This window comes from Podarcis filfolensis (genome assembly GCF_964270895.1).
Source record: "Podarcis filfolensis genome assembly, chromosome: Z".
In the NCBI taxonomy this organism is placed as follows: Eukaryota; Metazoa; Chordata; class Lepidosauria; order Squamata; family Lacertidae; genus Podarcis; species Podarcis filfolensis.
In genome coordinates this window covers 43,442,867-43,470,492 of record NC_139617.1, presented here as the reverse complement: position 1 = coordinate 43,470,492, position 27,626 = coordinate 43,442,867, and the positions used below count along the sequence as shown (strand labels likewise).

General features: G+C 47.9%; 1 protein-coding gene across 2 annotated transcripts in view; it reads left to right on the top strand.

The window, feature by feature from the left end:
• Positions 1-27,626, top strand: part of ASTN2 (astrotactin 2) — a 656,937-nt gene that overhangs the window by 333,980 nt on the left and 295,331 nt on the right. For both annotated transcript variants that reach the window (XM_083597178.1, XM_083597179.1), the window contains exons 8-10: positions 22,885-22,969; positions 23,891-23,965; positions 26,764-26,901. In XM_083597178.1, coding sequence (XP_083453304.1) covers positions 22,885-22,969; positions 23,891-23,965; positions 26,764-26,901 — 298 coding nt within the window. The remainder of the gene's footprint in view (positions 1-22,884; positions 22,970-23,890; positions 23,966-26,763; positions 26,902-27,626) is intronic.

The window sequence follows — 27,626 nt, the reverse complement described above, 5'->3', positions numbered from 1 at the left end:
AAAAAAGTTGCATGAGACCTTATTGGACTATTTGGATTACAATCTGATTCTGATGGGGGACATGAATGGAGTAGTATCTACAAACATGGACAAGGCACAAAGACAGGTAGTTACCAAGGATGGTAGACTACCAAAAACTTTTTTTGAGATGACAGACAATATGGACTTAGTGGACATTTGGAGAACAAATAACCCCTTGGGAAGAGAGGGAACCTTCTTTTCTGAAGCCAAGATGACATGGACTAGAATTGAGCAAATATGGGTAACTAGAGGAATGGCACCAAAGATAAAGAAAGTGGAAATCTGCCCAAAAACTTGCTCCGACCATAACGCTGTAAGGATGGAGATGAAGCAAATATCAACTGGCTCCTTCAGATGGAGGATGAATGACACCTTATTTAGAGATGAAGAAGTGTATAAAAAGGCCCAAAAAACTTTGAGAGATTATTTTGAAATAAATATGAATACTAATGTAGAAAAAAGAGTAATCTGGGACGCAAGCAAAGCTGTTATGAGAGGGTTTTTGATACAACAGAATGCAATAAAGAAGAGAAGTCAAAATGAGAAGAAAGATAAAATTTTGGAGAAAATAAAAGAAAGTGAGAAGAAATTGAGAGCAAAACCAAAGTCGCAGGAGATTTTGAGAGAAATAAAATTATATCAAGTACAATATATGGAAATGATGAATCAGGAAATAGAATGGAAAATTAAACAAATGAGACAAAAAACATTTGAATCAGCTAATAAATGTGGGAAATTGTTGGCTTGGCAAATGAAAAAAAGACAAAAATTAAATACTATTACAAATTTAGAAGTGGAAGGAAAGAACATACATAACCCAATTGAGATTAGAAATTGTTTCCAGAGGTATTTTAAACAATTATACTCACAAGGGCCACAGAAAGAAATGGACATAGACCGATTTTTGAAGACAAATGGATTACAAAAAATCTCCCAAGAAAGTAAATTAATGTTGAACTATAAAATATCTGAACAGGAAGTAGAAGGTGCCATTCAAAATATGCAATTGGGCAAATCTCCAGGACCGGATGGACTGACTTCTAGATATTATAGATATTTGAAAGAGTGGTTATTACAACCTTTGAAGGAAGTCTGCAATTAAATTTTGGAAGGGAAGAGGGCACCAGAGTCGTGGAAAGAGGCGTATATTACACTTATACCGAAAATAGAGACTGAAAAGACTCAGCTTAAGAACTACCGCCCTATATCGTTACTTAATGTGGATTACAAAATTTTTGCTGACATTTTGGCCAAGAGATTGAAAAAAGTATTGATGGAAGAGATTCATAAAGATCAAGCGGGCTTTCTCCCGGGAAGACATTTGTCTGATAATTTGAGGAACATAATTGATATCCTGGAAAAACTAGAAGTAAATATAAACACTAAAGCAGTTCTGATATTTGTGGACGCGGAGAAAGCTTTTGACAACATCTCTTGGAGTTTTATGAAAAAGAACCTACAGGGGATGGGGGTAGGCCAAGGTTTTGAAAATGGTATAGGTGCAATATATTCTGAACAAAAGGCTAAATTAATTGTAAATAATGTGGCGACGGAAGAATTTAAGATAGAAAAAGGGACACGACAGGGGTGCCCAATCTCCCCATTGCTTTTTATATCGGTCCTGGAGGTTCTGCTGAATATGATTAGAAGGGACCGGTTGGTTAAAGGTATACAGGTCGGAGCCAAACAGTACAAATTCAGAGCATTTGCAGATGACTTAGTATTGACGTTACAGGAGCCAGAATCTAGTACCAAAAGGGTTTTAGAACTAATTCAAGAATTTGGTCAAGTGGCAGGATTCAAACTGAACAAGTTAAAAACTAAGGTTTTAGAGAAAAATTTAACACCGATTGAAAGAGAGAGGTTTCAGAATGACACAGGTCTGACTGTGGTTAAGAAAGTGAAATACTTGGGGATTAACATGACAGCAAAAAATGGGAACTTATTTAAAGATAATTATGAAAAATGTTGGACGGAAGTGAAAAAAGACTTAGAAATTTGGTCAAATTTGAAGCTTTCCTTGTTGGGTCAAATTGCAGTTATAAAGATGAATGTATTGCCTAGAATGCTGTTTTTGTTTCAAACACTGCAAATTGTGGACAAGATGGACTGTTTCAAGAAGTGGCAGAAAGATATCTCTAGATTTGTCTGGCAGGGCAAGAAGCCCAGAATAAAATTCAATATATTAACTGATTCAAAGGAAAGGGGTGGATTTGCCCTGCCAGACTTTAAACTTTACTATGAATCAGCAGCATTCTGCTGGTTGAAAGAATGGCTGCTTCTTGAGAACACAGATGTCAGAGACTGCCTCTAGGTCCCGGCTCACAAAGGACCAACGCTAGCCGGTAGAACGGTATAAAGTCTTTATTGAAGTATAGTTTCCATTTCCAAATCTTAGCGTGCGTCTCTACGTCTATTCCCTAGATCGGCGAAGTCCCATCTGAATCTCCGCCTCCTGTACACCAGTTCAAGACCCTAGCCTTGCTCCACCTTTTGCGTCTCTCCTTTCGCCTCTGGGTCCTACCACCCCCCGGGGTTCCTTCCTTCCTGGATGCCTCGGATGCGGACCCTTCGGATTCCTCCCCCTCCCTTCGGCGGGCTTTAGGACCTGGCTCCCTTTCCGGGCTGCTCATTGCGCCTCCCTCTGTTACATTTGAACTTGGCGCGCGCGCGCTGTCTCCGACCCTCCTCTCTACCGTTTCCTCGCTCTCCGACGCAGGCGTGGCTGCTGCCGGAGAGCTGCCTGTCGCTGGTGCCTGGAACTCCTCCCCCCTGCTGCTCTCTGGTGGCGTAGCTGGTCCGGATTTCCAGCTGCTGCTCTCTGAATCCCCTCTGGTCCCTCCTTCCTGAGGTGCCCCTCTTGGCAACCCCCCAGCTCTGCCCACGGGAGCCCCTTTCTGTGAATCCTCCGATTCGCTGGAGAGACTTAGGGACCTTGGTCGGCTCTCGTCGCTAACTTCTCCCTCCGATTCCTCTCCATCCGTCCCTTCTGCTCCTGAACCCCTGACATCCATCCCCCCCTCGAAGCCCCCCCCTTCCCCCCTCCCCTCCTTCCGGTGTGGGTTCTGGGTGCTCCGTCGTGGCGGGGGTGAGTGCCGGATACAGTTCTTCCCCCGTGTCGTACATCACATCGGGCAGGTCTGGCTCGTCCTCCGTGCGCTCGTCGACGTCGATCTCCTCTGCTTCCATCTCCCTGCCTTCGTGTTCAAATCCCACGTCCTCCCCCAACACGTCCATGTCCATCTCTCCCCCGTTCCCCTCTGAGGGTGATGCCTGCCAGGGACCCCCCAGCCACTTCCTGCGCCACTGCTCCTCTGGTTGAGTATCCCACCAATAGGAGCGGTCTGAGGCAGAACCCGAGGTTGAACCCTCCGGAGAGCGTATGTGTGGTGCCGTCTCCTCGTCCGAGTCGAACCCCTGGAACGTGCTGCCTGAAAGTGTGGGTGTGAAGAGCCAGTCGTCGAAATACTCGGCTGGCATGGGCCTGTGTGGGAAAATGGCATGGAACTCTTCCTTGAGAAGGGGCTCGTCCAAGGCATAGCCCGGCACCCAACTGTTGGCGCTGGCCGGGGTATCCTCTCTGGCAAGAAGGTATTCTACTCCCTCTTCCCCCCATCTCGAGTCTAAAATCTCTGTGGCTTCGTTGATGCGCTCCCCTCTTGGCGACCCCCCTTCCCTGGGTCCTTCTCTGGGCGGATCTGGTGCTGTGCCTGGCTCCTGAAATCTATGCGGTGCTTTGTAGGGCGTGAGCACCGATCTATGGAACACCGGATGCATTCTGGAACCCTCCGGAAGCGCTAACCGGAAGGCCACTGGATTGACCTGTGCCTGGACTTGGTAAGGCCCTAGCTGCTTATGCCCTAGCTTCTTCTTGGCCAACGATTTGGTCGGCACTGCTTGCGCTGCTAACCAGACCCAATCTCCCACCTGTATGTCTTCCCCTACTCTCCTGTGTCTGTCAGCCTGCAGTTTGTATGCGTGCTTGGCCAGTTCCAACTGCCTCCTAAGCTGTTCGTGGACTTCCTGCAACTCTGACGCTAAGTCTTCCGCTGCCTGCGGCTCCCCCTCCCCCACGCTCTCTAAACCTGGGAAGGTTCTGGGATGCCTCCCGTTGTTGGCGAAGAACGGCGTCACCCCCGTCGACACGTGCTTCGTATTGTTGTAAGCGAACTCTGCGAGGGGCAGGTAGTCCACCCACGTGTTAGGCTGCTGATTGGCGTAGCATCTCAGGTACTGCTGCATGATGGCGTTGACCCTCTCCGCTTGTCCGTTGGTCTGCGGGTGTCTCGCCGACGCTAGATTGATCTTGACGTTCAGGATGCCCATCAACTTTTGCCAGAAGTTCGAGATGAACTGCCGCCCCCGGTCGGATAGAATAGATCGTGGCAGACCGTGGACCTTAAACACGTGGTCTATGAACAGCCTGGCGGTCTGTTCTGCCGTGGCCACCTTCGCACACGGGATGAAGTGTGCCATCTTGGTAAACATGTCCACCACCACAAGCACTGCCGTCTTTCCCCTCGAACTGGGCAGATCCGTGACAAAGTCCAGGGCCACCCGTTCCCACGGCTCAGACGGCGTCTGCAACGGTTCCAGCAATCCCGCCGGCGGTTTGTGCACTGACTTGGCTCTTTGGCAGGTGTCGCATCTCGAGACGTAATCCGCTACTTCCCCCCGCATCTTGGGCCACCAAAAGTCTCTGGTCACTAGTTCTACAGTCTTTTCTCTGCCAAAGTGCCCGGCAGTGGGGGCGTCGTGTAGCTGCTGCAGCACCCTCGCGCGGAGGTCATTCCCCGGCACGTAGAGTGCTCCCTTGCGAATGAGCAACCCGTCTCTGATCTGGAACTCGTCGTCCTTCACCGTGCCCTTGTGCACCTCCTCCATCTTGGCTTGCGCGAAGGGGTCCTCCTGCAACGCTCGACGTACGGCGTCCAGATCCACGGTCGCCGAAGCGCAAGCCCACGCTTCCGGTGCGAAAATGTGCTTGGCTGCCGACGGTGCCTCCTCCTCGAGGTATTGCGGCTTTCTGGACAAGGCATCCGCCATGATGTTGTTGTCACCCGGGATGTACTCTATCCTGAAGTCGAAGTCCGCGAAGAACTCTGCCCATCTAATGTGCCTCTGATTCAGGAACCTCGCCGTGCGCCAGTACTCTAGATTCTTGTGGTCCGTGCGGACCTGCACTGTGTGTCTGGCTCCGATAAGGAAGTGCCGCCACGCCTTGAACGCTGCATGGATGGCTAGCAACTCCCTGTCCCAGATGGTGTAATTCTGCTCCGACTTGCTGAGCTTCCTTGAGTAGAAGGCGCACGGCCTCCAGTCCCCCTGCTGGTCTTGTTGCAACAGTACAGCTCCCACGGCTCTGTCTGAGGCGTCTGTCTCCACCCTCATTGGTCTGCTGGGATTCACATGCAGCAGCTGCTCCTCGGACGCGAAGAGACGCTTGAGTTTCTGAAAGGACTGCTCCGCTTCCTCCGTCCAGAGAAACTTCTTCTTCTTGGAGCTGAGCGTGTCGGTGATGGCCGCCGTTTGCATAGCGAACCCCTTGATGAACTTGCGATAAAAGTTGGCAAAGCCGACAAACCGCTGGACTTCCTTCCGATTGCGCGGGCTTTTCCAGTCCAATACTGAGCGAACCTTGGCGCTGTCCATGGCGAGCCCCTTGTCCGACAGTTTATAGCCCAGGAAATCCACCTCCGTCACGTCGAACTGGCACTTCTCCAGCTTGGCGTACAGCCTGTGCTCCTTTAGTCTCTGCAGAACTTCCCTGACATCCCTCTCGTGCGCCTCTCGCGACTCAGAAAATATCAGGATGTCGTCCAGGAAGCATACGCACTTCTTGTAAAGGAGTCCCGCCAACACGTGATGCATAAAGGCTTGAAAACAGTGAGAGCCATTTTGTAATCCGAAGGGCATAACTCTGTATTCGTAGGTGCCCAGTGGTGTGAACATGGCCGTCTTCCACTCGTCGCCCTCCCGCACACGAATCAGGTTGTACGCGCCTCGCAGATCCAACTTGGTGAAAACGCGTCCTTTCCTTACCGTCGCGAGCAGGTCGTCTATTTTGGGCATGGGGAAGGACGAGGGCTTGGTTTTCGAGTTCAAAATTCGAAAGTCCACTACAAGCCTCTTCTGGGGCGTGTCTCGCTTCTTCACAAAGAATACTGGGCTGCCCCCTACAGCTTTCGACTCCCGGATGAACCCGCGCTTCAAATTGTGGTCTATGAACTCCCTAAGTTCCTGCAGTTCATCCTCAGACATGGAATACAGTTTCCCTGTTGGCAGCGTCGCCCCCGGCAGGAGATCAATCTTGCAGTCATAGGGTCTGTGGGGGGGTAGCTTGTCCGCTTCCTTCTCGCAGAACACCTCCAAAAATTCAGAATACTTGAGAGGTACTGCTTGCAGCGTGCCCAAATGTAACTGTGGGTCATCCTCCTCCCCTTCTGGTCTAGGCAGAATGCAGTGTTCCGCACAGTAGGAGGAGCCAAAAGTCAGTTGGCGTTGGTACCATGCCAATGCTGGGCTGTGCCTGTGTAGCCAACTCATTCCCAGAACTACTGGCGTGTCCGACAATTGGGTGACGTTGAAGCTGATTACTTCTCGGTGATTCCCAATTTGCATCACCATAGGTGGTGTCTGCTGTACCACCTGCCCCCCTAGCAGTTCCCTGCCATCCACTGTGACAACGTTCAGGGGCAGTGTGGCTGGCAGTAGCGCTATGTTGTGTTGTTGAAGGAATTCCAGTGCGATAAAGTCCGCATTACTGCCAGAGTCAATCGTAATCGGCACTTCTAACGTGAGACCACTGGGCAGCTGGAGCGATGCGGTGAGCTGCACCACTGGTTTGGGCGGGAGGGGATCCGTGGGCTTCAAAATCTCTGGGGACTTCTTTACTGACTCGCCTGGCTGGCCCCCAGTGCTTCTGTTTCCAGCCAGACTCCTTCGTTTCCCTGCTGTGGTTCACTTTGCTGAGTTGCTCCCATTACTGTCATTGAAGCTGCAGTGTGCTTGTGGAGCCTCTGGGGACACTCTTTCGCCATGTGCTTAGGACTTTCACAGATGTAACACTTCCTGTTCCCTCTAGGCTGCTTTGTTTTGACTGCTCCCGGTGTTAAGGCTCTGGTGGCTGATTGAGCTCTAGCACCGCCGATCTCCATTGGCTCCTCCCCCCCTGCTTGCGGAGGCGTTGATTGCGCACGCGCGACATCCCTGGGCAAGAGGGAGGGCGCTCTGGCTGGTGTGCGTCCCCAACGCCCTTCTTCTCTGTCCCATGGGCGGTCCTCCAGCCTCACCCCCACTGCGAGCGATCTGTCCACCACTTCCTGGGTGCTTTTGGGTCTCTCCCCCCGCGCTATCTCATCCTTGATTTGGGGGTTCAATCCTTCCCAATAAAGATCTCTAACGGGGGGGGAATCCTTGTCCCACCCCAAGGCATTGACCAATGCAAAAAAGCGGGAGTGATACTGCCTCACGCTGGCTTTCCCTTGTCTCAGCCCAAATATGTCCTTACGGGCAATGTCAATGTCTATTTTCGATAGAAAGCAAGAATCCATCGCTTTAATGAATGCAGCTGAACTCTGGAGCGCTGGGTCCATATCTCTCCACAGATTGCGCAGACATGCTTTCGCGTCTCCATGCAAATGAGACAAGATAAACCCCACTTTTTCCTGCTCATCTCTAAACTCTTTTTCCAGCAGTTTCAGCGCAAACTGCACGTCTGCTCGGAAATTGGGGTACTGCTGTAAATTCCCATCGAAGTGAGATACAATGCTGCCTCCTCTCCTCCCCAACCCGATCCCCTCGGATCTGGACCCCGTTTGTGCCTGCTTAGTAAGCACGTCCAACCTGGCTTGGAGATCTCGGCATGCAGCAGCCGCTTCATCCTCTCTTTTCCTGGAGGCGAGTATCTCTGCGCTGAGCTGCGTTACCGCTTCTTGCAGGGAAGCAATTTGCTCTTCAGTAGACATGTCGCTTGACTCTTGTGAGCTCCCAAGGCACCAGTCCTCTTTCCTCCCTGCTTCGCTCCCCACACGCCGCTTGAGTCAAAGAGAACTGATGAAAACTTATTGAGATGGGACTTACTGTCAGAGACTGCCTCTAGGTCCCGGCTCACAAAGGACCAACGCTAGCCGGTAGAACGGTATAAAGTCTTTATTGAAGTATAGTTTCCATTTCCAAATCTTAGCGTGCGTCTCTACGTCTATTCCCTAGATCGGCGAAGTCCCATCTGAATCTCCGCCTCCTGTACACCAGTTCAAGACCCTAGCCTTGCTCCACCTTTTGCGTCTCTCCTTTCGCCTCTGGGTCCTACCACCCCCCGGGGTTCCTTCCTTCCTGGATGCCTCGGATGCGGACCCTTCGGATTCCTCCCCCTCCCTTCGGCGGGCTTTAGGACCTGGCTCCCTTTCCGGGCTGCTCATTGCGCCTCCCTCTGTTACATTTGAACTTGGCGCGCGCGCGCTGTCTCCGACCCTCCTCTCTACCGTTTCCTCGCTCTCCGACGCAGGCGTGGCTGCTGCCGGAGAGCTGCCTGTCGCTGGTGCCTGGAACTCCTCCCCCCTGCTGCTCTCTGGTGGCGTAGCTGGTCCGGATTTCCAGCTGCTGCTCTCTGAATCCCCTCTGGTCCCTCCTTCCTGAGGTGCCCCTCTTGGCAACCCCCCAGCTCTGCCCACGGGAGCCCCTTTCTGTGAATCCTCCGATTCGCTGGAGAGACTTAGGGACCTTGGTCGGCTCTCGTCGCTAACTTCTCCCTCCGATTCCTCTCCATCCGTCCCTTCTGCTCCTGAACCCCTGACAACAGACATTTTGGATTTAGAAGGTTTTAACAATGTCTTCGGGTGGCATGCATATTTGTGGTACGACAAGGTTAAAGCACATAAAGCATTTAAAAACCATATTGTGAGGAAAGCATTGTTCAATGTTTGGATAAGATATAAGGATTTATTGGAAAATAAAACCCCAAGGTGGCTGTCACCAATGGAAGCAAAAGCCCAGAAAAAGCTCAACATGGACGCCAAATGGCCGAAATATTGGGAAATTTTGGAACAAGAGGGAGATAGACTAAAACAGCAGAGTTTTGAGAAACTAAAAAACAAAGTGCGAGATTGGCTTCATTATTATCAGATAATGGAGGCATATAATTTGGACAAGAAAATTGGCTTCCAGGTGGAAAAATCAAAATTAGAAACAGAACTGTTAGAACCCAAAACTAAGATTTTGTCAAAGATGTATAACTTGCTGTTGAAATGGAACACTCAGGATGAAACGGTGAAATCTGCTATGATTAAATGGGCACAAGATGTTGGACATAACATTATGTTTGCTGACTGGGAACAGTTGTGGACCACAGGTATGAAATTTACGGCATGTAATGCCTTAAGAGAGAATATTATGAAAATGATATACAGGTGGTACATGACCCCAGTCAAGCTTGCAAAAATCTATCATTTGCGCAATAATAAATGTTGGAAATGTAAAGAAACTGAAGGTACATTCTTTCACCTTTGGTGGACGTGCCCAAGAATTAAGGCTTTCTGGGAAATGATCTATAATGAAATGAAAAAGGTATTTAAATATACCTTCCTGAAGAAACCAGAGGCCTTCCTTCTGGGCATTGTCGGCCAATTGGTGCCAAAGAAGGACAGAACTTTTTTTATGTACGCTACAACAGCAGCAAGAATACTCATTGCAAAGTATTGGAAGACACAAGATTTACCCACTTTGGAAGAATGGCAGATGAAGGTGATGGACTATATGGGATTGGCAGAAATGATTGGCAGAATCCGAGACCAGGGAGAGGAGTCGGTGGAAGAAGATTGGAAGAAATTCAAAGACTATCTACAGAAATATTGTAAAATTAATGAATGTTAGAATGATGGTGGATAGAAATTAAGTGGTTTCCAGCTGTAATGCTTTAAGAGAATATGAAAAAAGGGTTATAAATAGGTAAAAACTTAATGGTAAGGATTTGCTGAACCAACAATTTGAAGTAGAATACAAAAAAGGGAGGTATGAGGAGGTCTGGGAAATAAGCTAAAGGAAAATAAGCAATGGAAAATCTGTGTGTTTTTAACTATTTTTATTTTGTATTTTTGTTTTTTTTTTTTCTTTTTCGTCTTTATTGTAATACTTTAAAAAACCTTAATAAATACCTTATAAAAAAAAAAAACATTTGGCCCCTGGGCCTAAGGTTCCCAACACGTGTGCTATTTAATCCTTCCGACTTTCCATGTCAGGATGGACATGGAACCTTATGCATGTAATCCTAATGTGTTCCACATTCAAGCTGTTTATAGTGTGGACCAAGCCAAACATTTTCATAGCCCTTTAGACATGTCTAAAGGTGCTTATGTCCCCTTCAAAAGAAGCACAAATATGTTTTGAGATTACAAAGTTGATTATTTCTGAGCCTTTCTGGTATCTGAACAAAACAATTAAGTCCTGTCATTGTGTGTGTGTGTGTGTGTGTGTGTGTGTGTGTGTTTAAGAGATGCTGCTTTGACCCCTGACCTTCAGTGTATCTGATGGGAATGCATGTTGCTTTAACTGAGTTTGGCTTTAGATTTTGTATAATGCAAGAAGGAAAATTCTGCCATCAGAGATCCATTAATCTCCAGGCAGAATGTTGAAATTGTGTTACAGCTTGCCATCTTTAGTTTGCTGAAATGAAGTTTCCTATAAAATGAAGCCTGGAGCAAAAGCTTTAGCTGTGGGTATTAGAAGCACTAATTTTATTGTTTTTTCAGGTTTATAGAGCTTCAGTTTCAGCTGTCATGGAATAAAGAAATATAAAAGGTGTTTGGGCCTTTTTTCCCTTTTCTTTGTTTAGGGAAGGGGGAGAGATGATTGAGTGGGGCATGATGGAAAAGTACAGAGTTATATATGGTATGAAGTGGACATAAAGGGTTCCCCCCTAAGGGGGCTTAGTACATTTATGGATTGGGGTAAGAGGTTCATCAACCATTGTGGTGCAGTGGAGTACCTCATGGTCCAAGGCAGTCCATCTCTGAATACCAGTTGCTAGGGGGTAAAATAACAATGTTTGACTGCTGCTTTTGTGCCCTGCGTACCAGCTTCCCTGAGGCATCTGTTTGGCTATAGCAGGAAGCAGAGGTGCATCTTTGGTCTAACAGTCTTATGCTATATTTCCTTGCCACCTATCCTGCTGTTTATCCAAAATATTTAAACCCTAAAGCATCATGCAAAGTTTCTCAAGCAAACTCCTGCTGTTAAATCCAGACAGTACAAAACAGTGAAACATATTGCATTATCACAGTGTCCATAATACACACGCTGTTGTTGTTGTTGTTAGTGCAACAAATCCACTTTTAAGAAGAAACAGATTTTCTTTGCTCAGGAAAGTGACAGGGAAATGCGTAGAAAACTGTGGGATGAACAATGTCTTAACAGGAAGGCATATAAACTCCCTACAAGCAAGTTTGTATGAATGCCTGTTGTTGCATAACCTCCCCACAATCAAACCAGAGCAATTGCTCAATAAATAAGCTTTGTGCAAGTAAATCTGAATGAATGCTACACTAAGCAGGTCCTCTAGGGGAGCCCCAAGTCAACCCCTCACAGAAAGGCATTCCATAGACAGGGCACCACCACTGGGAAAAAACGCTTTTCTGGCAGAGAAATCTGGAGAAGGTCCTTCAATGAAGATCTTAAGGCCTGGGTGGGAATATATAACCACAGGTGCTCTTTCAGTTAAGCTAAAGGTAAAGGTAAAGGTACCCGTGACTGTTGGGTCTAGTTACGGATAACTCTGGGGTTGCGGTGCTCATCTCGCTCTTTAGGCCGAGGGAGCCGGCGTTTGTCTGCAGACAGCTTCCGGGTCATGTGGCCAGCAAGACTAAGCCGCTTCTGGTGAACCAGAGCAGTGCATGGAAATTCCGTTTACCTTCCCACCGGAGCGGTACCTATTTATCTACTTGCACTTTGATGTGCTTTTGAACTGCTAGGTGGGCAGGAGCTGGGACTGAGCAACAGATTCGAACCGACCTTTAGACCACAGTGCCACCCGTGTCCCCATTCAATTAATCTAGTCCGCAACAATTTATGATTTTTAAGGTTAAAACCAGCGCTTTGATTGGCCTTGGAGTGGAAAGTAGTGCAAGTGACAAAGCACTGTACTAACTGGTGCCTATCAGTAGCCTGCCTGCTCTATTTTGAAACAGCTGAAGATTCCAGTCTCTTTTTTCACACAAAAGACCTTGCCGTAAACCTCAGTCTTCAGTGGGAGTGTACCTCTGAGTACCATTTGAGGGATGACATAGTAGGGGCAGACGTGTTAGCTTGCAGTAAATATTCAGTGTAACCAGCTGTCGGGCTCATTATACAGGTCTGTGGAGATAGAAAACTGTGGCTGCTTATAATTGGAGGTGAGTTTTGAACTATTAAAAGTACCACCTTTTTGTTATCAGAAAACAAACATTTTATTATTTGGCTGCATTAAGCTAACTAAGGGAATGTGCATATATTTGATTACCGTAATTGCATATTTGAGTCCTACCCAGCCCTAGATTTGCAAGGCAATTTCGGACAGATGTTTGGGAGTACATTCAGTGACAGAGGGTGTGCAAATGCCGTCTGGGGCGGGCGTGTAGGGTGCTCCCTTGGGGGAGGCAGGGCATGGGGGTGAACCTGCTGCGACTCCTCTTGCAAATTACACCCAGGGCGCACCTGGGAGCGGAACTGTGGCTACGTTAGAGGTAGCTGTGCTGCTTCCTTGCGCGCCGCAGCACAAGAGAATGGTGGCAACATTGCCCTGCCACGGCCAGGCACAGGGGAGCAGTTTGGCAGCTTCATAGCTCACTGCAGCCTCTCTCCATCCCTGGGTCAGGCTTGTCCTAAGGGTGGAGCTGCTCGGCCTCTCTCTGGAGCTGCCACAGCTGGGCACAAGCCAACCTCCACTGACAGAGCCTCTGGTGGGGCACCTGGTTGCACTCCTTCAAAATTGTGCCCCGGGCCATGGCCCCCCACGCTATGCCACTGAGTACATTGTCATCTTTGCAGGGAGCAAAAGGCTCATAAGCTAGCAGTTCAGCTGAGAGATCCCTTTCCCCAGAGGTGTGGTCTAAAGCCGAAAGGAAGACTGGTCTCTGACTCTGCTCAAGGCCACACCCAGACAGTCAGAGGAGAGACACTGAAAAGTCTCAGAGTCTCTGCAGCTGGAGGGCATATCAATCAAAGTACAAATTAACAACAACAACAACAACAACAATTCTCATTGAGAACTGGAAACCGTGACCTGTGTTGGAGGTTGTATGCTGTGGAATGGTACAGTCGGGGTCAGGCAGATTTCAAGCAAGCCAGCCTATGTCCCCTGCCTAAACCTAGCACATCACATGCAGTTAGGGTTGCCACCCATACCTTAAAAAAATGGGATTGTCCCATTTTGGGGGTACAGAGTCTCCTGTCCCATTTGCCCCCCAATTTGTCCTGCCAAAATAAAAGTGGCATTTGTGCTCTCACCCTAACTTGCTTGTCTCACGCAACTAGAAGTTGCTAAGTGCTTAGGATGTTGGGTCTGCGCTTCCCTCCAAAGCCAACTGATTGATGCTCAAGACTAGCCAATAGTGGAGCAGCAGCCTTTTTGGAGGGGAGAGTGTGGGCATCAGCAGCAGCTTGAGTAAGGAGTCATTTTGTTTTGTTTTGTTTGCAAGATGAAGCATGTAAGCAAGCATTTGGGGATGGGGGCTTGTTTTGTTTTGATCCACCACCTTTTTGTTTAAAGCATTGTGTCCCAGAAGCAGCAGCTCTGGTGCATATGAATACGAGTGATCACTGATCAGGTGTCCTTTATTAATCCTGCCAATTAATTGTTTTCGAAAGATGCTTTCCTCCGCTTCTCACACATAGAACTAAATGCATCTCTTATGATGGCACATGCCACCTAGAATTGCTAGATTTGGTTGTGGGTTTTTAAAACAAATATTCAAAAAGGCAGGACTGGGTTGGCCCAAGACATTTTGCTACCTGAGAAAGAACAGTGGGATAGCAATCCTTCTTCCCAGAGGATTCTGGGAATTATATCTCTGGGAAAGGAACAGGGGGTCTCCAAGACTGTTAAAGTGGTATAAGAGTGATTTGAATGGTGCTTTAGTTAAGATTCCTGCACTGCAAGAGGTTGAACTAGAGGACCCCCAGGGTCCCTTCCAGCTGTACAGTTCTATGATTCCATGAATGCCTATAGATAACAGATGAGTTCTTTTTAGTAAAAGGTAAAGGGGCCCCTGACCATTAGGTCCAGTCATGACCAGCTCTGGGGTTGCGGCGCTCATCTCGCTTTATTGGCCGAGGGAACCGGCGTACAGCTTCCGGGTCATGTGGCCAGCATGACTAAGCCGCCTCTGGTGAACCAGAGCAGCGCACGGAAACGCCATTTACCTTCCCGCCTATTTATCTATTTGCACTTTAATAATAATAATAATAATAATAATAATAATAATAATAATAATAAATTTTATTTATATCCCGCCCTCCCCAGCTGAAGCCGGGCTCAGGGCGGCTAACAACAATAAAACAGTACAAAAGTACAGCACAAACAACACTCTAAAATCATTCATTATAGAATTAATTAAATTCAAGCCACTGGCCACCATTGGGCCAGAGCTCCGTGAAGATTGCCGAAGGAGGGAGGCAGGCTGTGCCCTGGCCAAAGGCCTGGCGGAACAGCTCTGTCTTGCAGGCCCTGCGGAAAGATGTCAAGTCCCGCAGGGCCCTAGTCTCTTGTGACAGAGTGTTCCACCAGGTCGGAGCCACAGCCGAAAAAGCCCTGGCTCTAGTTGAGGCCAGCCTAACTTCTCTGTGGCCTGGGACCTTCAAGATGTTTTTATTTGAAGACCGTAAGTTTCTCTGTGGGGCATACCAGGAGAGGCGGTCCCATAGGTACGAGGGTCCTAGGCCGTATAGGGCTTTGAAGGTTAAAACCAGCACCTTAAACCTGATCCTGTATTCCACCGGGAGCCAGTGCAGCTGGTATAGCACCAGGTGAATGTGATCTCGCAGCGAAGACCCCGTAAGGAGTCTCGCTGCAGCATTCTGCACTCGCTGGAGTTTCTGGGTCAGTCTCAAGGGCAGCCCCACGTAGAGCGAGTTACAATAATCCAGTCTGGAGGTGACCGTCACGTGGATCACAGTGGCTAGGTCAGGGCGAGAGAGGTAAGGAGCCAACTGCTTAGCTTGGCGGAGATGGAAAAATGCCGCCTTTGTTATAGCTGCAATCTGCGCCTCCATGGAAAGGGAGGTGTCGAAGATTACACCCAAACTCTTAACGGACGGTGCTGGCACTAATTGCGCCCTCGCAAGAGATGGGAGTTGCCCCCCCATCCCATATCGTCCCGTCTCAGCCACAGGACCTCTGTCTTCGAAGGATTTAGCTTCAACCGGCTCCCACGTAACCATCCAGCCACAGCTTCCAAACATCTGGTCAGTGTGTCTGGGGCCGAGTCAGGATGGCCATCCATCAACAGATAGAGTTGGGTGTCATCGGCATACTGATGGCAACCCAGCCCAAAACTCCGGACAAGCTGGGCGAGGGGGTGCATAAAGATGTTGAAAAGCATCGGGGAGGGTATCGCACACACCAAGGAGTGGCGCGATGACAATTCCCCCCCAAGCACCACCCTCTGTCCCCGACCAGAGAGAAACGAGCACAGCCATTGAAGGACTGTGCCCTGGATCCCCACGTCGGCTAGGTGGTGGTCCAGAAGTTCGTGATTGACCATGTCGAAACCTGCTGACAGATCTAGAAGAATCAGCAGCCCTGACCCGCCTCGATCCAGCTGTCTACGAAGATCATCTGTTAGGGCAACCAGAGCCGTCTCGGTCCCATGACCAGCGCGGAAGCCGGACTGGAATGGATCCAGAGCCGATGTTTCATCCAGAAACCCACCAAGCTGTTCAGCAACCGCTCTCTCAATCACCTTACCCAGGAACGGAAGATTCGAAACCAGGCGGTAATTGGATAGATCTGAAGGACCTAATGATGTTTTCTTTAAGAGCGGGCGCACCACTGCCTCCTTCAGTTCCCCTGGGAATGTCCCCGTGCCAAGGGACAAATTGATGATATCCCCCAGGAGGGCCCGCACCTCGTCTGGACACGCTCTAATCAGCCAAGATGGGCACGGGTCGAGAGGACAGGTGGTGGGCTTTCCAGCTCGGAGGAGTCTGTCCACATCGGCTGGGAATATCCGGTCGAAGTGGTCCAATACTGGACCCGAGGACAGTCGAGGGGCCTCCAGTTCCTTTATTGTATCCAAATTGGCAGGGAGGTCATGGCGGAGCAACAAGACCTTCTCCGCAAAAAAGCTCGCAAATGCCTCACAGCTGTGTGTCAAATTGTTATTTAAATTTGGCTGTCCCTCAAGGGACATTAAAGACCTGATTATACTAAATAATTGCGCCGGGCGAGAGCTAGCGGATGCAATGGAGGCCGAGAAGTAGGACTTCTTAGCAGCCTTCACCACCATCTCGTAGGTTTTCATAAAAGCCCTATAAGATGTTCTTGAGGCTCCGTCACGGGCACCCCGCCATACTCGCTCTAGCCGTCTGAGGTCCCGCTTCATTTTCCGGAGCTCCTCAGTAAACCAGGGAGCCCGGTTTCTGCGGGGTCGCAGAGGGCACTTCGGTGCGATCTCATCGATGGATATTCCAGCCCTCAACAAGCTCAGTCAATGAGTCGCCAGGGGGAGCAAGGTCCCTCAAGGCTTGGCGGAATCTATCAGGGTCCATCAGCCTCTGCGGGCGAGCCCAAATCGGCTCGCCACCTAAGCAGGGTGGGGGTGAAAAGTCAATCCTGGCTTTCAGAGCGTAGTGATCAGACCATGGCACCTTTATCGAAGGAGACATGATATCACATCTATACCTACGCCAAAGATCAAATCCAGCATGTGGCCTGCTTGATGTGTGGGGCCCGAAACAAACTGGGAGAGCCCTAGTGTCGCCATGGAAGACACCAGGTCTAGAGCCTGTGAGGAGGGAGTGGCATCAGCATGGATGTTGAAGTCCCCCAATACCAATAGGTTAGGGAACTCCAAGGCCCAGCCGGCCACCGCCTCCAATAGGCCTGACAGGGTGGCTGCTGGTGCGCTAGGTGGCCGGTACACCAGCCAGACAGCCAAGCTCTCCTCGGAGCCCCACACTAGGCCAACACATTCAGTGCCGGGGATCGATGGCGATGGTAGAGCCCTGAAAGAACAATCTTCCCGGATTAATAATGCCACCCCTCCCCCCCCGGCCCACAGTCCGGGACTGGTGGAGGACGGTGAAACCCGGGGGCGCCATCTCTCGTAAGGTAACTGTTGCCCCTTCGTGCACCCAGGTCTCCGTCACACAAGCCAGGTCGACCCCCTGCGAGATAAAGAAATCTTGCAGGATGGCAGTTTTGTTGCCTATAGACCTGGCGTTGCACAGCACCAGTGACGGAGGTGAGTAATCCTTGCTCACCCTACCCTCGTCCCTCGGGATGAGGCACAGATTGGAAGGGGTACAAGCATATCCATATCTCGATCCCCTTCGCCTATAACATCTGCCCCCACCGCCATACCTCCCTCGCCCCTCCACGGTAGCAATCCCAAGCCTCATAGTAGCCTCCATTGATGGCAATTAATGTTATTCTTTCACAGCCTAAAACAATAAAACCTTAAAACAATAAAAACAAAAAACAAGAACAACCCAGAAAACAATAAAACAATACAAATAAAAACTGCAAAAATTACAAATTCGTCAAAATCTAACAAATTCCCAAGCCCACCCAAACATCCATCCCACCCCTATATATAAAAAATCTAAAGGGAAAGGAACATTTTAAAACATGTTAAAAAGAACTCTGCACCCCTCCGGGTCCTCCTGGGCAGTAGCAGCATCAGTGGTAACAACCGTCCCTGTGAGGCCCCACCTGGGCCAGATAGTAAGTGGCAGGAGCAGTCCTTGTGAGGCTTCAGGCCCCGCCCTGGGCCAGATGGTAAGTGGCAAGAGCAGGGCCCTCAGGCACTCACAGGGGAGTCCTCCTGGGCAGCAGAACAGTCCTTTTGAGGCTTCAGGCCCCGCCCCAGGCCAGATGGTAAGTGGCAAGAGCAGGGCCCTCAGGCACTCACAGGGGAGTCCTCCTGGGCAGCAGAACAGTCCTTTTGAGGCTTCAGGCCCCGCCCTGGGCCAGATGGTAAGTGGCAAGAGCAGGGCCCTCAGGCACTCACAGGGGAGTCCTCCTGGGCAGCAGAGCAGTCCTTTTGAGGCTTCAGGCCCCGCCCCGGGCCAGATGGTAAGTGGCAAGAGCAGGGCCCTCAGGCACTCACTGACGTGCTTTTGAACTGCTAGGTTGGCAGGAGCTGGGATGGAGCAATGGGACCTCACCCCGTCGCTGGGATTCGAACCACTGACCTTCTGATCGGCAAGCCCTAGGCTCTGTGGTTTAACCCACAGCGCCACCCGCGTCCCATGAGTTCTTTTTAAAATGCCTCAAATAGGCGACAAGAAAAGATGTAACCCTGGTGGTTGAATGGACTTCTCTGATTATGATGCATACATGTGTGTGAATGAACTGGCATTAGCAGCTATATATATGGAAAGGGATGTTGGAGGTAAAGCTCTCCTAGGAAGAGAAACAGAATTTGTTGCTATCTCCTCTTCACTTGGACGTGGGTGACGCTGTGGGTTAAACCACAGAGCCTAGGACTTGCCGATCAGAAGGTCGGCAGTTCGAATCCCCGCGACGGGGTGAGCTCCCGTTGCTCGGTCCCTGCTCCTGCCAACCTAGCAGTTCGAAAGCACGTCAAAGTGCAAGTAGATAAATAGATACCGCTCTGGCGGGAAGGTAAACGGCGTTTCCGTGCACTGCTCTAGTTCGCCAGAAGCAGCTTAGTCATGCTGGCCACATGACCTGGAAGCTGTACGCCAGCTCCCTTGGCCAATAAAGCAAGATGAGTGCCGCACCCCCAGAGTCGGCCACGACTGGACCTAATGGTCAGGGGTCCCTTTACCACCTCTCTTTGGTGGGGTTTTACCATTCTTACAGGCAGAAATCCAGCAGGCGGGGAGGATGTGAATTATTGAAATTAATGTGCATTGCTAACTCAGATCCAGAAATTTCATTGGGTCCACTCTGTGGGTGTGACCAACATTGGAAACAACAAAATGACTTTGAAGTCATTTCTGCACCAAGTAATTTTTAGCCTCCTAATTCTTCCCCACCCCCTCAACTTGTCCCATATTTTGCCTGACCTGTTCCTTATTTTACCTAACCAAAGGTGTCAACCCTTCACTGTCCACACTATATGAGCTAAAACCTAAAGCAACTCTGCAGGGAGTGTGGTAGGGAGGCTGAAACAAAAGTCCATGGAGCCAAAAATTATCTGACATCAGGACAAAGGTCCCCTTTTTTTGCCGTTACACTTTCACGACCCCTTTTTTTTAAATGCTGCATGATTGCGGAACACATATTTGTTATGCAATAAGAGTGAGGAATTAATGATCCAGGCAGTAAGAAACTTGCATGCTAAGCACTGTACGAAGAAAATGACTTATTAATGCTTCTTTCCACTTGTGTTCAAGTTCCTAAAAAAAAAAAAAAAAGAGCATTAAATGTGGGCCATCCCTTTAAGTTCTCCCTCCCTACCCCAGGAAAGAACAGTGCCTCCCAAGTAGGGAACAGTCAACCCTTCCTTGGTCCACCCCCCACTTTCTTTTTGGAAAGGTTACAATTTGAAACCTTGCATCATGAATCACAAAGTTAGCGGCTTCTGGCAGATCATAAATCAGGCCTCTGGAGTCGCTAGGACAAATCCCAGGACATTTAATCTTTAATATTAGACATGTTTAAGACGGTGAATATTTTATGAAGGTGCTGTTGCAATTTAGCACATCATTAGCTCCTCTTATTTTCCCCTCCCCTCCTTTACAGGACTTTTTTCCCCCTCAGTGAAAGAAAAGAAAAGAAAGATGTCCAGCAGATGAACCCATTTCACTTATCTTTGGCAACAAAAGATGCTTACCTAATGCCAGTGAGAGATTTTAAGGAACCTGATGATCATAAGAGCAAGTTTGTCAGACTGTATTACAGTGGTACCTCTGGTTACAAATTTAATTCATTCCAGAGGTCCGTTCTTAACCTGAAACTATTCTTAACCTGAGGTACCACTTTAGCTAATGGGGCCTCCCACTGCTGCCGCCGCATGTTTTCTGTTCTCCCCTGAGGTAAAGTTCTTGACCTGAGGCACTACTTCCGGGTTAATGGAATCTGTAACCCGAAGTGTTTGTAACCCGAGGTACCACTGTACTCCCTTAGTGGAAGCAGCTTTCAATCTGTGCATCTTCCTTGTTTAGCTAGGCGAGGGGGAGGCATTTGCATACCTTCCACCATTTCTCAAATAAAAACGGGTTCAAGACTGGGACAGCTCAATTCTGATGCCGGTTGTGCCTGTCCCTGCCAACACTACCCATAGCCTGAAGGTTCTGTTCCACCTGCTGCACTCAGTAGCATTTACTAACTCTGTAGTATTGATATAATCTACTATGCCCTGTTTCCCACTGATTTAAAGCCCAATAAAGGTGTTTGCTCTTTTGGCTAAAGAAAGATACATTTGATAAGCATGGTTGCCTACGATCTGTTGGTGACAGTTGAAAATACATTCTGGAAATTGCAGTACATTGAAGTTTAGGCTGGGCATTGTCCAGCACTGCATTGTTTTTGGGGCTGATGACTATGCATGCACATTCATGTACACTAGAGATAGGATGTATGCCTTTGGCGATTGTGACAAGAGGATGCAGGGCTACTAGGAGAGGCCTTTGGTCTGATCCAGCAGCACTCTTCCTGTGTGCACTTGAGATACAATGCATTCATTTCCCAGGTCTGCCACCTAATTTTTAGGGGCTTAGGGTTTGGAGCTGAAATCTGGACAGTTTCCTTTTATGGTTGGGGTTGGACTCCTTCTAAGGCTGGGGGTGGGATTGTCATAATAGACCTAAGTGACCTCTCATATCTAGGAGGGCCTTTTACCAGCTTTGTCTGGTAGGCCTGCGGTAGTCATACAGTGGTACCTCAGGTTACATATGCTTCAGGTTACAGACGCTTCAGGTTACAGACTCTGCTAACCCAGAAATAGTACCTCGGGTTAAGAACTTTGCTTCAGGATGAGAACACAAATCGTGCAGCATTAAGAACGGACCTCCAGAACGAATTAAGTTCTTAACCCAAGGTACCACTGTTTCTGGATTGGGATCACTTTGCCATTTGCATGCAATGCACTTTATATGGGACTGCAGCAGCTGGATTGTTGATGGGGCAGATGGGGCAGATGGCTAACAGACTTCTGCAGCTGTTTAAATTTATTAGCCAGTCATTTTAATTATTATATGTATTGTGGTTATTTTTTTAATGGTACAGTATTCATTTTTTTTACCCCGCCCTACTATTTTTTCATATTTATTCATTTATTGAATTGAAATTTCTGCTGAAGGAGCCCAGAGTGGCAAATGTGTCCACAGTTAAAAAGGAGAAAGAATTCTAAGACAGTTAAAGCGGTATATGACATTTTAAAATATGACAGTATAAAAATACTTTTATAAACAAATAAATATATCTGAGGAATGGCAACTCACACTAACAAAATATTGACAAGGTATCTTCCAAAAGATAAACCAGAGATAGTGATCAAATTGGAGCTGTCACTGATAAATAGGAATAGCTGGAGCTACTGGAACATATGTGATGGGGAGTTATGCAAAGAGGCCCTCAATCTTCTTTATGCCAACTGTGCTTAAAACTTGCCCTAGCTTGGTGCTTTGTCAACAGAAAATGTTAGCTGAAGGGGAAAGGAGAAGAAAAATCAACACAGGCTTTTAACGGCTCCTGGATGAACAAATCCAATTAATCTTTTATTATATATTTTTGCCAGCGCTTGCTTGGGGATATGTATTTCTGTGAAACAAAGGATCAATCTAAGCCATCTTTGAATGGTGTGCCACATGGCAGCTGACTGCTTGCCCCAGGTGTGGGTCATCTGTTCCCACATCTTGCCAAACGGGAAGGGAAGCTTTAGTCCTTTCTCCTCCCCCCATGCAAGAAAGTTGCATATGAACTGATATTTAATATAAAAACTATATTTATTAGTACATGGAATACGCTTTTGGTTTCTCTTCTTTTCCCCCCTTCTCATATTAAGGATGTGTTTCAGAATGTTAGAATGTGTATTGGGTTTCTCTTTAGGAGAAAGGACATGGCTCACTGGTAGAGCATCTGATTTGGAAAAGCTCTCAGGTTCAGTCCTTGGCAACTCTAGGTAGGGCTGTGAAAGACTCCCTGCTTGAAACATTGAGGAGCTGCTGCCGGTCAGTGGGCCAAGTGATACCTTCCTGTGTTCTTTGTTCCATTCCATGCTAACATTCACATATAACATATCATGAGGATGGTTCAATGTACTCTTTAGTTTCTTGTCTTTCATTTGTACAAACAGAGTCCAGAATATATTCAGAATCGCACAAGTCCTTATATCCCACTTTGAACAATTTAAGAAGGTTGTTGACAAACTGGAATTTGTACAGAGGAGGGCAACCAAGATGATCAAGGGTCTGGAAACCAAGCCTTACGAGGAATTGTTGAGGTTGCTGGGTATGTTTAGCCTGGTAAAAAGGAGACTTGAGAGGAGATATGATAGCCACATGGAAGGTGGCGCAAGCTTGTTTTCTTCTGCCCTGGAGGGCAAGACCTAAACCAATGACTTCAAGGAGATTCTGACTGAACATCAGAAAGAACTTTCTGACAGTAAGAGCTGTTCAACAGTGGAACAGACTTTCATGAGAGGTGGTGAACTATCCCATTGCTAGGAGTTTAGCATTCCAGCATGTGTTCTCTCTTTCTAGGTGAGTGCAGCTGTCACGAGGGCTATGGCCCTGACCCTGTACATCAACACTTGTGTGTGCGCAATGACTGGGGACACAGTGAAGGGTGAGTGCAAAGTATTCTAAATGGGAAAGGCAATAAATGCTGGCAAATGGTAGTGGTGGTGGTGGTGACTGGCCTACCTGTTGCATCCAGACTGATCCCTGCTGGGCCACATGAATGTCCCAACCAGTCCAGCCTCCTGCTTTCCACCTTGGCCAAGTAGGTGCTTGCAGGTGCAAATGCCACCACCCCTTCCCTGCCACCCTGATTTAGAGAAGCCATCCCGGTTTCTGATTTGATCCCAGAATGTCCAACTTTTCCTTAGGATATCCCTATTTTCATTGGAGAAACGTTGGATTTATCTGATCCCCGAGCTGTCTGAAGGCAATCCTGTATAGGGAAGGTTTTTATTTTTATTTTTAATGTTTTATTATGTTTTTTATATGTTGGAAGCTGCTCAGAGTGGCTGTGTGGGATATAAATAGGAAAAAAAAAATATCATTATGGAATGGGATGTCCATATTTTCATCTAAGAAATGTTGAGAGGGTATGCTCACCGACTGACCTCTGCCCCCTCCTTGAGAGTTTTTGCCTACCTGGGATGTGTCCTTGCAATCTGATAATGCCTCTTGCTTGTCTGGATGGAGTATAGAGAGGGATGTATGAGTATGTGCAAAAACCACCCCACTATACAAATGTAAAATTCTGTATTTATTGCTATGTCCATTTTTTGCTTCTGGACCAAGTCCCCAAGAAGCGTGGCCCATGGGTTGGAGAAGGTCCCCCATCCCTATTGTAAAGAAAGAACCAATGTTATGGCTTGTTATGAGGCAGCTTCTTGCATTCCTACACTTGATTTGTATGTCACATTGTGAGGCTACACTCTCAAATGTAGTATATAAATAAAATAAATGCTACCTCTCTGCTAACAGGTTCTCTCCTTTCCTGGTTTCATGAGATTCTTCTTTTTTCCATATCTTTCAGGCCTTGGCCATATACAACACTGGAAAGGGGCTATGACTTGGTTACAGGAGAACAAGCACCTGAAAAAATACTTCGGTGAGTCATGCAACCTCTTCAAATGGACTTTTGGCAGATATGGGAGCTGCCAGCCAGTTTTTGTTCCATTCTGTCAGAACCTATTTACACAATTAGAATCAAGAAGTTGTTATCTTGGCATGTTATGTTGGGAAAGAAACATTCTGCACAGAAACAGCAAAGATGTTTGTACCTTTAAAAACAGTTTCTGTAAGCTCTGGGCTGATTGGGTGCAGCTGGCCATGACTACAAAAGGAGAAAAGCTGCAGTTTGAACCCGGCCTGCAGGAAAAACACCCACAAGCTTTGTTGTTTGTTGTTTTGTAATAAAACCTTTATTTTATTTGGTTTTACACCGGTCTCATGGTGTCACAGTCTCTGTCATCTGCCACCAGTGAAAAAAACCCCTCCAACATGTTATCCTTCTTGTGCATTTCTGGATGTTTCAGCCAGGTTCCCTTCCTGGCTACAGTTGACAGACTCTCTCACTAAAGATGAGAGCCAGGCAACATGACTAATTTTCTCGGTGTTTAAACTATTCACCTCACCCTATTAACAATGCTAGATGGGTCCATTTTAACTGTTTGTGGTAGCATTTCTTTATTTAACTGCAGCCAGGTGTTTAACTTATGTGAAGGATGCCCTATGTCTGCTTATTCCCATACTACTCCAGTGGTTGGTTTTAATGCATGCACTTGTTAAAATGTGCTTCTAGTTATTAAAAAGTGACTAATAGGTAATAATAATAATAATAATAATAGAAATAAGGGGAACAATGAATCCCTTTCAGATGCATCTGGCTGGGTCTGGCCCTGTCTTATTCTTTGCGCCAGAGCACTAAAGCCCACTACACCAGCTCCTGAGAGAAAATTTTGAGGTGCTTTGCCAGCCAAGAAGCAGAATTAATATATTTTTGTGCATCAGGTTAGAGCTCACTTACTTGCTCTCATTGCCGTCAGAGTTTGGCTGACAGGGACTTATGACAAGGCCTTTTCAGTTGTGGCACCTGGGTTGTGGGAATCCAGTACTTTGGGAAATTTGATGGGTCCTTTATATTTTAGTTGGTTGGAATTTAATAAATACTCTTCCGTTTCACCAAAGCTTGTGGGTTCAGCTTTTGTTTTCCCTGTTGCAAAATTGCTTTTTTGTTGTCCCTGATTGTTAGCTTTTCATTCATTTTTTTAAAAAATGTAATCTGCCTAGAAAGCTCTTCTGGGAACCAAAAGTTGAGGTAAATAATGTTATTAAAGAAGCAAACCATGTGATTCTCCTCTTGATTGCATAAAATATTCCAGCAGGGGTCAGGGGTCAGCAAACTTTTTCATCAGGGGGCCAGTCCACTGTCCCTCAGACCTTGTGGGGGGCCGGACTATATTTTGAAAAATATAAATATCCTGCAGGCTGGTCCTGCAGCTGTCACCGGACCTGGAGGAGGAATGCACTCTGCATGTGCTCAGGAGCGTGTCTCGGTGGCGCCTGCTCACCGGCGTTGTTAGCGAGCAGCAGCCATTCCATTGGCCCATCTCTGTGGAGTTCCCAGGCGGTGTGCACCATGTGCTGCAGCCCGCCGTCCAAGGCCAGGGCAGTGGGCAGGCAGCACATGCGGGGTACCGGGCAGGTAGCACGCAGCTCGCTCTCCAGCTGCTTCAGTGCAGCTGCCAAGCATGCCACCAGCAGCAGCGTCAAGCCGGGTGCCAGGTGTGGGGCCAGCAGGCATGCCAAGCTCTGGCTGAAGCCCCATGACACGCCCGTCACGATGCCCATGGTGCAGCCCAGACCCGCTGCCTGCCCACCGGCCTCTCTGTCCATGGCCACGCTGGGTTTACCTCAGCGCGCAGGCAGCGATGTTTTGGACTGGCTGCAGGAACTTCCTGCAGCCAATCCGAAGCCGCGCCAGCGTCTTTGCCCACCCAGAGCCATCCGTGGCTTCGGATTGGCTGCAGGAGCTTCCTGCAACCAATCTGAAGCTGCATCAGCACCACCACCCACCCAGAAGCCATGCTAGCATCGCAGAAGTCAGTCTCCGTGTGGCAAGGCATCTGCAGCGCGCGGGGACTGACCGAGCAGGCGGCAGGGTCTGCGGGCAGGATTGACGAGCCTGGGGGGCCACATCCAGCCCCTGGGCCTTAGTTTGCCGACCCCTGGTGTAGGTGGACCTGTTCATATTTTCCTGCATCCCTAATTATTACCGGTGCTTCTCAGGACAGGGAACAAAACCCAAGTTACAAGGTAGGCAGTGAATGCCAGCGACCTATAAAACACATTAATTATAAAAAGGTATAAATAAACGAGTCTTTAAAATGAACCTCAAAAGGCAAAGTCTTTCCATGATTTCAGGAACACCACTAAGAAAGCCCTATGAAGGATAAATTCCATATTCTGTTAGAAGACTGTCTGTGCAAATGGGGCACTGCCTCACCAACTTGCCTGCCTTCTTCCTTCCAACCAGTCCAGGAACCTGTCAGCTTCCCCCTCCATCTCAGGGTTACCTCTTGCAGAACTCAGCAGGGAGGAAGAGGGTGGGGACAAAACCAGAATTAGTTGGCTATGGTGGTGTTTTTCTCTGGGTCCACCTACTGTTTGTTGCCCTCCCTGTCTTCCACCCTACTAGTACAAGTGGTCACCAACCACCATGAAATCTTAAGGAACAAATAAGTCTATAGGGTTCAGCACTTCCATCAGCTATTAATTTGCAAGTAGCAAAAAGCTCATGTATTCTATGTTAAAAAGAGCACTAAGTTTTGGAATGAGAGCAACAAGAGTATAAGTAGAATGTAGAGAATGCAGGCACCATTCTCATCTTCTGCTTTTTTTTTGAAGGTCCACCTACAGCCTAGGCCAGGGTCTCTGGCTGCCTGTTAGCAAGAGCTTTGTGGTTCCTCCGGTGGAGCTTTCTATAAATCCGTTGGCCAGCTGCAAGACAGATGTCCTGGTGACCGAAGATCCATCAGATGTCAGGTAAGGATGATACTCCCTGCACTGTGGATGAGGGAAGGTCGCAGTACCCATTTAGGTTTCTAAAATGGAGTGAGCTGTTGCAGTGAAACCTCTACCTAGGCTTCAATCTCTACATGGGACACATGCTGATTTACCTGATGAGCCCCCATATTACGCTCTTAACGATGCCCTTGATATTTATAGTGATACGAACTTGTTCCTTTGTAGAGATGGGAGATGTGTTGTTTTTCTCTTGGCTTTTCTGCCGTTGTACTCCAAGCTAGAGAAACTGGGCTGTGCACAGACACATCTGTTAATATTTAAACAAAGAGGGCTTCCTGCAGATACTATCTTACCATGCATCGGGGCCCTTAGGGTGGTGGCCGTTTCCCTTTGGGAATTCCCTTCCATTAAATATTAGATAGGCACTGTCTGTGTTATAATTTTGGCACTGACTGAAGACTTCAGTTTTTCAACAAGCCTTATAAGTAAAAATCTTTCCCCCCTACTGCTTCTGCAGTGAAATTGTTTTTGATGTTTTAATTGTTTTATTACTTGTGTCTTTGCTGTCCAGGGCTCCTTTGGGAAGAAAGGCAGAATATAAATTTAATAATAAAATCAATAATAAATCTAAATGGTTTGGTTTTTTGCTGTGGTGTGAGCTCTGTGCTGCTGCCCCCTCCCCTGTTTCAAGCAAGCACTTTGGCTCTTCAGATAATATCAATCCTGCTCTAAGTGCTTTTGCT